Source organism: Callospermophilus lateralis, chromosome 4 (assembly GCF_048772815.1).
Source record: "Callospermophilus lateralis isolate mCalLat2 chromosome 4, mCalLat2.hap1, whole genome shotgun sequence".
Taxonomy (NCBI): Eukaryota; Metazoa; Chordata; class Mammalia; order Rodentia; family Sciuridae; genus Callospermophilus; species Callospermophilus lateralis.
Window position 1 is genome coordinate 19,063,554 of NC_135308.1, and position 11,830 is coordinate 19,075,383.

Below are 11,830 nucleotides of genomic sequence, written 5' to 3' on the forward strand. Positions count from 1 at the left end.
GCCATGGCAGTGGCACATACCTGTAATCCCCGCTACTTGGGTGGCTGATGCAGGAAGATCACACACTGAAGGCCAGCCTCTGCAACATAGCCAGAATCTGTCTCAAATGATCTGCCTCTCCCCATCCATCCTTTGATAACGGGGATTGAAATGAAGGGGTGCTTTACCACTGAGCTACATCCCCAGCCCTTTTTATTTTTTGTTTGAGACAGGATCTTGCTAAATTGCCACACACCTGTAATCCCAGCAATTTAGGAGACTAAGGAAGGAGGACTGAAAGTTTGAGGCCAGCCTCATCAATTTAGTGAGGCCCTGAGCAACTTAAGGAGATCTTAAACTCAAAATAATGCCCATCTCCTGTCTCAAAAAATGATTGGGGATATAGCTCAGTAGTAGAGTGCCCCTAGGTTCAATCCCCAGTACTGTAAAGAGAAAAAAGAAGCTATCACTACCATTCACTGCTAAGCATCTAAAAGCTGGCAATATGAGCACAAAATAAATTTACTAAAATGCATAATACAGGGCTGGGGTTGCAGTCAGTGACAGAATGCTTACCTACATGTGTGAGACACTGGGTTCGATTGTCAGCACCACATATAAATAAGTAACATAAAGATCCATTGACAACTAAAAAAATGAATAATATAGCCAGGTATACTGACACATACCTGTAATCCTACCTACTTGGGAAGCTGAAGTAAGAGGATAGCAAAATGGAACCTAACCTGGACAACTCGATGAAAACCTGTCTTTAAAAAAAAAAAAAAAAAAAAGGGCTGGGGATATTAAGTAGATCAATGATCAGTGGTAGCGTACCCCCGCTTCAATCCCCAGTACCACAAAAAAGTTACAAAAACAAAAACAAAACAAAACAAAAAAACAAAGCCCAATATTTGTCAAAGTGATTTGTCAAGAGGAATAATATCGAGAGTAAGTATTACAATTCAAGGTTCTTAACACCACAAATCAAAATGTTGAAAATATAGCCCCTATAAAGTAATACAGTGTACCCTGAATCCAAGAACCATAAACGACGTTAATTTTTCTTTTTCTTTCTTTCTTCTTTTTTGGTGGTACCGGGGACTGAAACCAGGGTCATACACATGCTAGCCCTTTTTATTATTACTTGTTCTTTTCCTTGCACTGCCCCCCTCCCTTTTGGGAGACAGTCTTGCTACATTGCCAGGTTGCTCTGGAACTCCTGGGCTCACGTAACCCTCTCACCTTAGCCTCCCAAGTAGCCAGAACTACATGCACAACCCACTACACCTGGCAATTTTTTTTTTTTAAACACTTAAGATTTTGTTAGTCCCAAAATTAAGGCAACCAATCCCACCATATCAAAGAAATGTAATTTAATATGAAAAGGTCTTTAAAGTAATGTGTGGGTATATATTCTTTTTTTTTAATATTTATTTTTTAGGTGTAGATGAACACAACACGATGTCTTTATTTTTATGTGGTGCTGAGGATCGAACCTGGGTGTCGTTATCCCCACCCCCCCAGGCGAGCGCTCTACCCCTGAGCCACAATCCCAGCCCCAGTATATGTTCTTTATGTAAATAAAGTGTGCTATCCAATAAGTGAAAGTTAAGAAAAAGAAGCCACCCCTACGTGTGGCAGTATCGGGCAGGAGGCGTCTCAGCTGAGATCTGGTGTTCAGGAAGTCATGGCATGTCACACCACAGCCAGAGCGCCCCCCAAGGAAGACAGATGCTGCCCCTCTCAGGGGTTCAGTTCCAAGTACAAGTCTCCGCCCATGTGCCTCACAGGAGGGGATTCCAGTTGCAGAGAAAACTGGGAAACTTACTGGGGCAGGCAGCTTCTGCAGACAGGCACTTTGGATGGGGTCTGGAGCATCAGCTGGGCCTAGTCAATCCCCACTATTATCCTCAAAACCCAAAGAGCAGGGAAACTTGGCCTTTTTTTTTTTTTTTTTTTTTTTTTTTTTTTTTTTGGACTGTTCACATTGCAGCAAATATCAACCCATAGTACTTCTTTTTTCTTTTTTTTTTTTTACTTGCAGGGGAACAGGTACTGAGGATAGAACCCAGGGGCACTTTACTCCCGAGTTACATTTCCTCTTTCTGGCTTTAAAAAAAAAAAATTTTTTTTTTTTTTTGAGACAGGATCTCACTAAATTGTGAAGGCTGGCCCCAAACTTACTTGTGATCCTCCTCCCTCAGCCTCCCAAGTCACTGGGATTACAGGTGTATGCCACCATACTTGGCCAAGGAAATGGTTTTATGGACTGAGCAGAGCCATCACCAGCAAGGCCTACTTACACATTTGTTATTTTATCTTCATACAAACATGAAGCTGTTTTGTTCACAATGTTTTGCTGTAACTTGATTTTTCTGCTTCACATTATTTCCTAAGTGTAAGTAAACTGATAAATTCCTGTGTATACTTATTTGCATATATATTTTTTGTTTTGTAACTGAAAAAGTAATACATGTACATGGTAAAAAAAAAAATCAAATAGTAATACAAAAAGTAAACAATAAAATAGATTAGTGTAATTTCCACCAACGTCCTCATTCTCCACTTCAGTGGCAACCTACATCAATAAGATCTGTGACTACTCAAAAACATTCTGATATTTAGCAATATGTATCCACACCAGCCCTCCCTTCTCCCTTTTAAAAACTACTAACAGGAATATGAAAAATTGTGGTATACATGTGTATTAAGAATTTTAATGCAAAAAAACCCCAAAAAGTACATGTATAAAGGCATTAAAAAAATACTATGTAGTACACAATAAATATATTTACTCTTTTTCAATTAAAAAAAAAAGAAACTGGGGCTGGGGATGTGACTCAAGCGGTAGTGTGCTCGCCTGGCATGCCCGAGGCCTGGAGTTCCATCCTCAGCACCACATACAAACAAAGATGTTGTGTCCACTGAAAACTAAAGTAAATAAATAACACTCTCTCTCTCTAAAAATAAATAAATAAAAATAAAATGCGCTTATTTGATTCATAAAAAAAAAAAGAAACTACTAACAGGAACATTGTATACAAAATGTTGAAAACCTGATTGTTTTTTAGTCAATAGTGTAATAATGAAGGTTATTCTATGTTAATATATGCATATTTCTTTTATAACAGTTGCATAATAGTCTACATTCATGGGACACATAAAATGTCCCCTGGATAGCAGATAGTTTGCTTTTTTTTTTTTTTTTTTTTTTGGTAACAGGGATTGAGCCATATCCCCAGCCCTTTTTACTTCTTATTTTGAGACAGGGTCTCACTAAGTTACTGAGGGCCTCACTAAGTTGCTGAGGCTGACCTTGACCTTGCAATCTTTCTGCTCAGTTTCTTTCTTTTCTTTTTTCCTTTTTAGACAGAGAGAGAGAGAGAGAGAGAGAGAATTTTAATATTTATTTTTTAGTTTTCGGCGGACACAACATCTTTGTTTTTTTTGTATGTGGTACTGAGGATCGAAACCGGGCTGCACGCATGCCAGGCGAGCGCGCTACCGCTTGAGCCACATCTCCAGCCCTCTGCTCAGTTTCTTGAGCCACTGGGATTACAGACATGTGCCACCACGCTGCATAGTTTGCAGTCTTAATGTGATAGTCAACATTGCTCCTAACAATATCCTTATGATTGTGCAAATGTATCTATTATAAATTCTCTCAAGTACAGGCATGATCAAGAAAGCATGTAGATTCTAGATATTGACAAATTTAAGTCCAATTGCCCTCTGAAGAGCTTCAATATTTTTAAGGACATCACCACTGGAGAGATCCCCTCTGGCAACTTACATGGATAAACAGAAGAAGATTTGCTATGATGACTGTAGGAAGAGGGTGGAATCTGGGTCTAAAATGAGCTTGTAATGAGTGATGTGGGAGAAGCTGGGCATCCAGAAGTGGGTCCTCTTCAATACTCTGGATAATGTCCAAGGAACCCTGCAGTGCAAAAAAAAAAAAAAAAAAAATCAAGTTATGGTCACTACTTTCTGGAGTATGTTTCCAAGACAAATCCACCCAACTATAACGCTTTTAAAACTATGATACAAGTTAGATGCAAAACCACATACCATTCCTAAAGTCAATTAAAAAAAAAAAAACTTCCTTCTAGATAAGTACTATAAACAAGAAGTATTAAAATGTGTAGGGGAAATTTAAATTTTTTTTTTTTTTAAACAGTACTGGGGATTGGACCCAGGGACGCTTTACCACTGAGCACATTCCCGGCTGTTTTAGTGAGCTTTTTTGCTACTATGATCGAAAGAACCTGACCAAAACAACTGTAGAGGAGGAAAAGCTTATTTAGGGCTCACAGTTTCAGAGGTCTTAGTCCACAGATGGCCAGCTCCCTTCCTCCTGGCTTGAGGTGAGGCAAAATATCATGGCGGAAGGAAAAGTGTGGCAAAGGGAAGCAGCTCACTGTGCAATCAGGAAGCAGAGACTCCCCTCTCCAGATACAAAATACATACCCCATAGCCACACCCCCAATGAACTGCTTCCTACTGCCACACCCCACCTCCTCCAGTAACCACCCAGTTAATCCCACCAGGGATTAATTAACTGATTAGGTTAAGGCTATTACCCAATCATTTCTCCTCCAAATCTTCTTGCAATGTCTCACATGGGGGACACCTTACATCCAAACCATAACACTAGCCCATTAATTTGTTGTTTTTTTTTTTTAATTTTGAGATGTGGTCTTTCTGAGTTGTTGAGGCTAGTCTCAAACTTGTAATCCTCCTGCCTCAGTTTCCCAAATATTGGGATGACAGGAAGACGCCACACTTGGTGGGCACAGAAAGTCTTTTAATTTTTTTTTTGTATTGGTGATTGAACCCAGGAGTGCTACCTCTGAACTTCATCACCAGCCCTTTTCATTTTAAGACACAGTTTCACTAAGTTGTTTAAGACCTCACTAAGTAGCTGAGGCTGGCCTTGAACTTGCAATTCTTCTGCCTTAGCCTCCTAAGCAGCTGGAATTACAGGCCTGCATCACCATGCCCAGCCAGAAATCTTAATTCAGTTTTTTCTACAATTCACAAACAAAGTAATACATAATGAGATTTAAATAAACCACTTCTTCACACTCTCAAAACTGATTAACTTTATTTATTTATTTGGTAGTAGGTGGGGATTGAATCCAAGGAAGCTTTACCACTGAGCTACTTGCCCTGCCCTTTTTTACTTTTTATTTCAAGACAGGGCTTTGCTAAATTACCCAGGCTGGCCTTGAATTTGCAAACCTTTGGAGTGACTGGGATTACAGGTGTGCACCACATGCCTTTTGTTTTCTTGTGGCAAAAGCAGCTGAAATTTATTCATCTCAAATACAATTTTATTACCTGCAGTCTTCATGCTGTGCTTCACATTTTCTAGACTTCTCATCCTATATATTTGCTACCTTCCTCCAACTTACATCTCCCCACTTTCAACCCACCATGATGGCTTTTATTTTTTCTTTTTCGAGTACTGAAGATTGAATTGAGTCACTCTATCACTGAGCTACATCCCAAGCCCTTTTTATTTTTATTTTGAGACAGGGTTTTGCTAAATTGCTCATGCGACCTCAAACTTTCAATCCTCCTGCCTGAGTCTCCTGAGTCACTGGGATTATGAGCGTGTGTGCTACCACACCTGGCTATGATAGCAATTCTTTTAAGGCGTCTCTCCGGTATTCCATAAAACTTTGAAAAGCTGATGGAGACTTATAAGAATGCTTAAAACAGGGCGGGGTGTAGCTTAGTGGTAGAGAGCTTTCCTAGTATGTGTGAGGCCCTGGGTCCCATCCTTAGCAACACACACGCCTAAAAAATAAACTTTCAGTCTTGTTAAGAATATTAACGAGGGGCTGGGGATGTGGCTCAAGTGGTAGCGCGCTCGCCTGGCATGCGTGCGGCCCGGGTTCGATTCTCAGCACCACATACGAACAAAGATGTTGTGTCCGCCGACAACTAAAAAATAAATATTAAAAAAATTCTAAAAAAAAAAGAATATTAACGAGTACCAATGGAGGCAGATCATCCTGACGGACCTTCAAGGAGTCTTCAGTTTGTAGAAACTATATTTTCAATAAAAACAACTAGTTTCTTTAAAAAATATATATTTTTAGTTGTAGATGGACATAACTTTATTTTATTTCTTTATTTTTTCTGTGATGATGAGATTGAACCCAGTGCCTGACACGTGCTAGGTAAGTAGTGAGCCACAACCCCAGCCCAAAAACAACTTTTTTTTTTTTCTTTTTTTGAGATGGGGTCTCTCTGTGTTTTGCCCAGGCTGTTCTTGAACTCCTAGATTCAAGGATGTTGTTGCCTGAGCCTGACAAACTCTGGCACTAAGGGCGTGAGCTTGGAGGCCTAGCTTGAAAACAGCTAGTTCTAATGTCACTGAAGCAGCTGACAAAGATTGAGTTCCTGTGGGATGTAAAATTTTCAGTTAGTCATGTTTAAAGGTACTGTCTTGACAGGTACAGTACTTCCATGTCTCTCTTGCATACAAATGAGCCATAATAACCTCTCAAACTCAGGCCCTTACTGAAAATTGTAATTTATAGGTGCTGTGCCTGAGGTAAAAACATAGAAGATTACATTTTCACTGGGGTTTCAGATAAAGACATGATAAACTAGACAAGACAAAGACATGTAATGGAATATATTGCATGGAACCTACAGGGAAGCAGTTAATAAATAGGCAAGTGAAAAAAGAGATGTTGCAACAGGGTTAGATCAGGTAACTGCATTAGAATGAGATGGAAATGAATTTTAGTGGGCAAGAGAGGAGCCTGAAAACAGAATCCAGACACAGAATAAAGGACAAATAGTGGAAGGGAGAGCTGCTGGGCATTAAGATGACAAAGATGAATAACCAATCTGAAGCACGACCCAGATCTGGGGTGGGCTCCCCAGTTTCCAGTCTCAGGCATCCAATGCTGCCCTGCAAATCTTCCTACTCTACGCCTACACAGCTTCCCACTTCGGTACAATTCTGATTATTTCTCTTCTCCTTGTGACTCTTCTGCTTGGAGTTCTCAAGTCGTCAATAATAGAGTCATGAAAGCTCTTAGCTAATGGTCTGAGCATCCTTCCTTGACCAGAGGGGGCAATTCCTACCAGGGAGCCTTCCTGAGTACCCCATATCTGGATCACCCGGCCCTCTATGTCTTCTAAAACATTCTGTGCTTGCCTGTATCACACTATTCAATAACGATCTTTGTATTTATTTGTCTTCCTCATTAGGACCCACTAACTTCCCACCTCTAATTTGTCTTGCAGAATGCTAGCATCCAACAGTATCTCATGGCCCCACTCTGCAAACATTTGACGGATGGATGAATGTCCCAAACCTTGTCTCCCTCTCAGCTGTGTGTATCACCAGACTTCTGTGCTCATCAGAAGAGATCATTTGGGCAAGGGACAGAGAATCAACTCTGACCCAAACTACTTTTCAGGATTTGCTTATTGCCATCTCTCCCTCCTGATGCTCACTACTGATTGTTCTCATCTCCCATGAAATGTTTTCAATCTCTATACGGTCTCTACTTGTTCTTCCCCACCTGTCAAACACTTGTCACAGCAAATGCTGCATTCTCTGTGACACTTACCCAGCTTCTTCATCTAACATTGCAGTTTTCACCTCTACAAGTTCAAACTGGGTCTACTTTATACCTTCTTTATTTCTGCATCAGCTTTTGAACACACAGAAAACAGTTACATGTTGTCTTTGCTATCTGTCTCTATGTTGTTTCTGAATCAGTTTCAAATGACCCACTATAGGTCAGATTTTCCTGTCTTAGGCAAGCCTTCTATTCTTATCTATTGTTTCCGCTTCTGTACTATCTCTTCCCTCCTCTTTTGTGACAGTGACTATTTCCTTTGGCAACCCACTGACATTTCTGCATTGTAGGGGTATCCTTCATACATTTCCTTTACTCTCCTCAGGCCTAAGGAGGATGGTTAGACCAATCCACTCCGTGCACAGGAAAGGAAAGGCAGACCACTGCTGCGGTAGATTCATTCCAGAGTAGACCTGGAAAGGACTTCCCTTAGTTCTTAGATCCTTTGAGCTGCTCTTATTTGAGTCCTTTCAGAGACCCTGGTGTTCATGCACTCTATATCCTTTCAAATAAATCCTTGTCTTTGTAAATTAGCCCTTAGTTTACTGCAAACAATGAATCCTAACTAACACACAGTCTGACTCTTTAAGACATTCAAGTTTCTGGCCCATAATTTTTAGCTATTTACAGAACACTAGAAATCATACATTAGATGTACCCAAAGCAGCAACTTACTCAAATCTACAGTAATTTAGCTATACACTGTTGGGGAAACATTGCTCTTCAATTGTCCAGTGAAAGTTTTTTATGATTGTACAACTAAGACTTAGAACTCTGGGGGCAGCTAAGCACCAACTAATAAACACTGCATGTGCTTTTTTCTTTTTTCTTTTTTTTAAGAGAGAGGTAGAGAGAAGTAGAGAGAGAGAGAGAATTTTAATATTTATTTTTTAGTTATCAGCGGGCACAACATCTTTGTTTGTATGCGGTGCTGAGGATCGAACCTGGGCTGCCCGCATTCCAGGTGAGCGTGCTACCGCTTGAGCCACATCCCCAGCCCCATGTGCTTTTTTCTAAGTCTCATTTTCCTTTTAGATATTTTCCCATATATTGTCAACTCAAGAATGTCACTCTTAAAAACTCAGAATCAGGGCTGGGGATGTGGCTCAAGTGGTAACCAGCTCGCCTGGCATGCGCGGGGCGCTGAGTTCAATCCTCAGCACCACATAAAATAAAGATGTTATGTCCACCGAAAACTGAAAAATAAATATTTAAAAAATCCTCTCTCTTAAAAAAAGTCAAAAACAAAGGATTTACTTTATATATGAGTGCCAAATATACTTCCAGGTGTTACAGTTAATTTTTCATTTTCTCAATTAAAAAAAAAATAAAAATTTTTAGCTTATGATTAGAATTGCTATTTATTTCATCAGAATTATTTAACTAATCACCAAACTCTTATAGTGCTGGGACACTGCTTTTCCTAATGCACTCATTCAGGATTAAAATCACAGTAATATTGCTATTAGTTTATTAACTGCAACTTGGGAGTGTGTGGCAATTTCAGCAATTTAGCCAGGCCCTTACTTGGAGAGACCCTATCCTCTCCCAAAAGAGGGGAAAGAAAAAAAAAAAAAAAGTGCCAATGGCCAACTAACTTAATTTTAGGCAATACATGTTTCCTTTAAAATTGTACACTGGGTGCGGTGGGATACACCTGTAATTCCAAGGACTCAACAGGAGGATTGCAAATTCGAGGCTAACCTCAGCAAATTAGCGAGGGCCTAAGCAATTTAGCGAGACCCTATCTCAAAATAAAAAAAAAATAAAAAGGGGTGGGGAGAGAGCTTACAGGTAAAGCGCCCCTGGCTGGGTTCAATCTCTAGTACCTAATAATAATAATAATAAATACAATTGTCTTAATAAACTTAAAGATACAAGATTTTTGCAATAATGGTAACATTCTGTACCGTACACACTGTAAACTGGGGTACTAGATAATCTAGGTTGGATCTAAAATTTTAAAATCTTTCTATTTCTACAACGCCTAAATTCAAAACAGCACATGACACTGTTTTTCTCCAATGGGGGTTTCCGGGAGGTGATAGCGACAGGTCTGCCCGCGGGACGCCGGCGCCCAGCCGCAGCACTGCTGTTACTCCAGGGCCAGTGACCTCCGCAGCCCACCCTGGAGAGCCCACAAGGAAGATTCGCCCCCTGTGCCCCTGAACGTTCAAGTCCAGCGCAGCGGGACCATCTCCGGGAGGAAGGCTGTCAGGCCAGACGCGCATCACGTGAAGCTCCTAGTTCCGGGGCCAACGACAGGCGCCACATGTGGGCGGGCGTCGGCCGGGGACCCCCCAACCCGCACGCCCATCCTGCAGGACCCCCACCCCGACTTCCACCCGGGGAAAACAGGCCCGGGGCCGGCGTGTCGCGGACGCCACCGCGTACCCGCGCCTTCTCCCTTAACCCCGCGCCCGGGGCAGGCCGTGCGCAGGCGGCGCCCCCTCCGGCCGCGGTCGCGCTGAGGCTTCCCCAGCCCCGACAGTCTCCGCCCTGTGCACCCCAGCACAGGAAGAAGGAGATTCCGGGGACAGTCGCCCAACACCACCGTGCACTCACGTCTTCTATTCTCACCCCCGCCGCCATTTCCCGACGCCGGAGGCCGAAGCCCCCTCCAGCCTGACCTCTCCACCTGCGCCAAGGTGCCACAGGCCCGGGAAAGTCGCCACCTTCTGGGACCTGCGGCCCCCGCCCCGGACACACCCACTCCGTGTTCGCCCCGCCCGCGCGGTGCCTGGCCCCGCCTCCCCACTGCCGATTGGCTGAGGCGGAGGGAGGGGCGTGCCGCGCCCTGGAGTCCCGGCCAGTGGGCCGCTGCTACCTCCGGGACCTACCAGTTTCTAGAGATTCGAGCAATGGCCTCTCGATCCGCTGTTGGTCAGAGGCTTGGTCATTAAAGAATGTGTTTCTAGTCCAAAACTGAAGTATTCTAGGCCTCCACTTTCCTCTTTAAGACATTTTAAGACTTTTTCCTGTCTTGTGTAGTATTTGTTTGGAGACACAGCTCTCTGTGCTTAGGTAGAACCAGCGGCAAAATCCTGCTCTACCAGTAGAGAGGACAGGAAAAAAAGAACCAAAAAAAGGCTTTCAATTTCCATTATCAGATTTTTCCAATGAGAAAGGAAACAGGATGGGGGACGGGAGACACTGGGGACTAAACTCTGGGGCATTCTACCACTGAGCTATATCCTCAACCCTTTTTAAAAGTCACTATTATTTTATTTTTAGCTTTGTACAGTGGCAGTATCGTAGCCAATGAGGTTTATTTTATTTATTTTTATTTTTGAGACAGGGTCTCTAAATTGTCAAGAGCTTGAGATCCTCCAGTCTCAGACTTCTGCGTAGCTGGGATTACAGGTGTGTTCTACTGCAGCTGCTGGCAATATGGAATTTTTAGCACTTTTTAAATGGAATTTTAGAAAAACTTTAATGAAATTTTCTGAAAATACATAATTGCAAAAATAGGTGAAATCTTATGGTAATACCAGCTCACAGAGAAAAACTTGATTCCATCTTTATACTTTTAAATGTTTATTTGTACACTGAGTATATTATGATCTTTTCAAATGGTGTTGGTGAAACACTCAAGTGTCAGCAAAGAGAAAGATTGTGTAAGACTATGTGACGTAAAAATCTCATAATCCTGAGAGTCTATGAATTATTTCTCAAGCGCCCTTTCTAGACATACATTCCCCCTCAACATTCCATTTTGAAATTGTCACGCCAACAGAAATGTTGAAAGACTATCACAACAAAATCCATGTATCTCTCACATTGATTCATTAGTTGTTATTTTTATGCCATAATTGATCTGTGTGTGCTTATACAATTTTTTTTCCCCCCAGACTTGTGGTCTCCCTGTGTTGCCCAGGCTGGTCTTGAGCTCCTGGACTCAAGGAATCCTTCTGCCTCCTCTCCTGAGTAATTGGGACTACAGATGTGTGACTACAGGCATGGGCCACCCCTTGGGCCTTGCCACCTTTTGTTTATTTTTCACCAACCAGGGTCTAATCAAGGTTCACACGTGGCATATAGTTGTTATGTCATGACATGCATTCTAATAGATACAGTACAGAGATTAACAACAGTATCCTAAAATTAGTCGTGAAAGTTTGAATTCTGAATTTTACTAAACATGTGATATTAGGTACTTTATTTACATTCTCTAGGACTCAGTTTCCTCATCTGTAAAAATGGAAATCTCCCATTTCAGAGAGATATGTGTGTGT

The 11,830-nt window shown here is 41.7% G+C and overlaps 1 protein-coding gene across 3 annotated transcripts in view; it reads right to left on the reverse strand.

Moving 5' to 3' along the window:
- Tmem192 (transmembrane protein 192) overlaps positions 1 to 10,284 on the reverse strand; it is a 33,657-nt gene extending 23,373 nt beyond the window's left edge. For 2 of the 3 annotated variants that reach the window (XR_013091105.1, XM_076852339.1), the window contains exons 1-2: positions 10,161 to 10,284; positions 3,776 to 3,922 (exon numbers count right to left, since the gene is read on the reverse strand). Coding sequence is in view for 2 of the 3 variants with exons in the window: in XM_076852339.1 (XP_076708454.1) it covers positions 3,776 to 3,922; positions 10,161 to 10,187 (174 nt within the window). In the remaining variant the exon portion in view is untranslated. The remainder of the gene's footprint in view (positions 1 to 3,775; positions 3,923 to 10,160) is intronic. The other variant, XM_076852340.1, reaches the window with a different exon arrangement.
- Between the last annotated feature and the right edge of the window lie 1,546 nt (positions 10,285 to 11,830).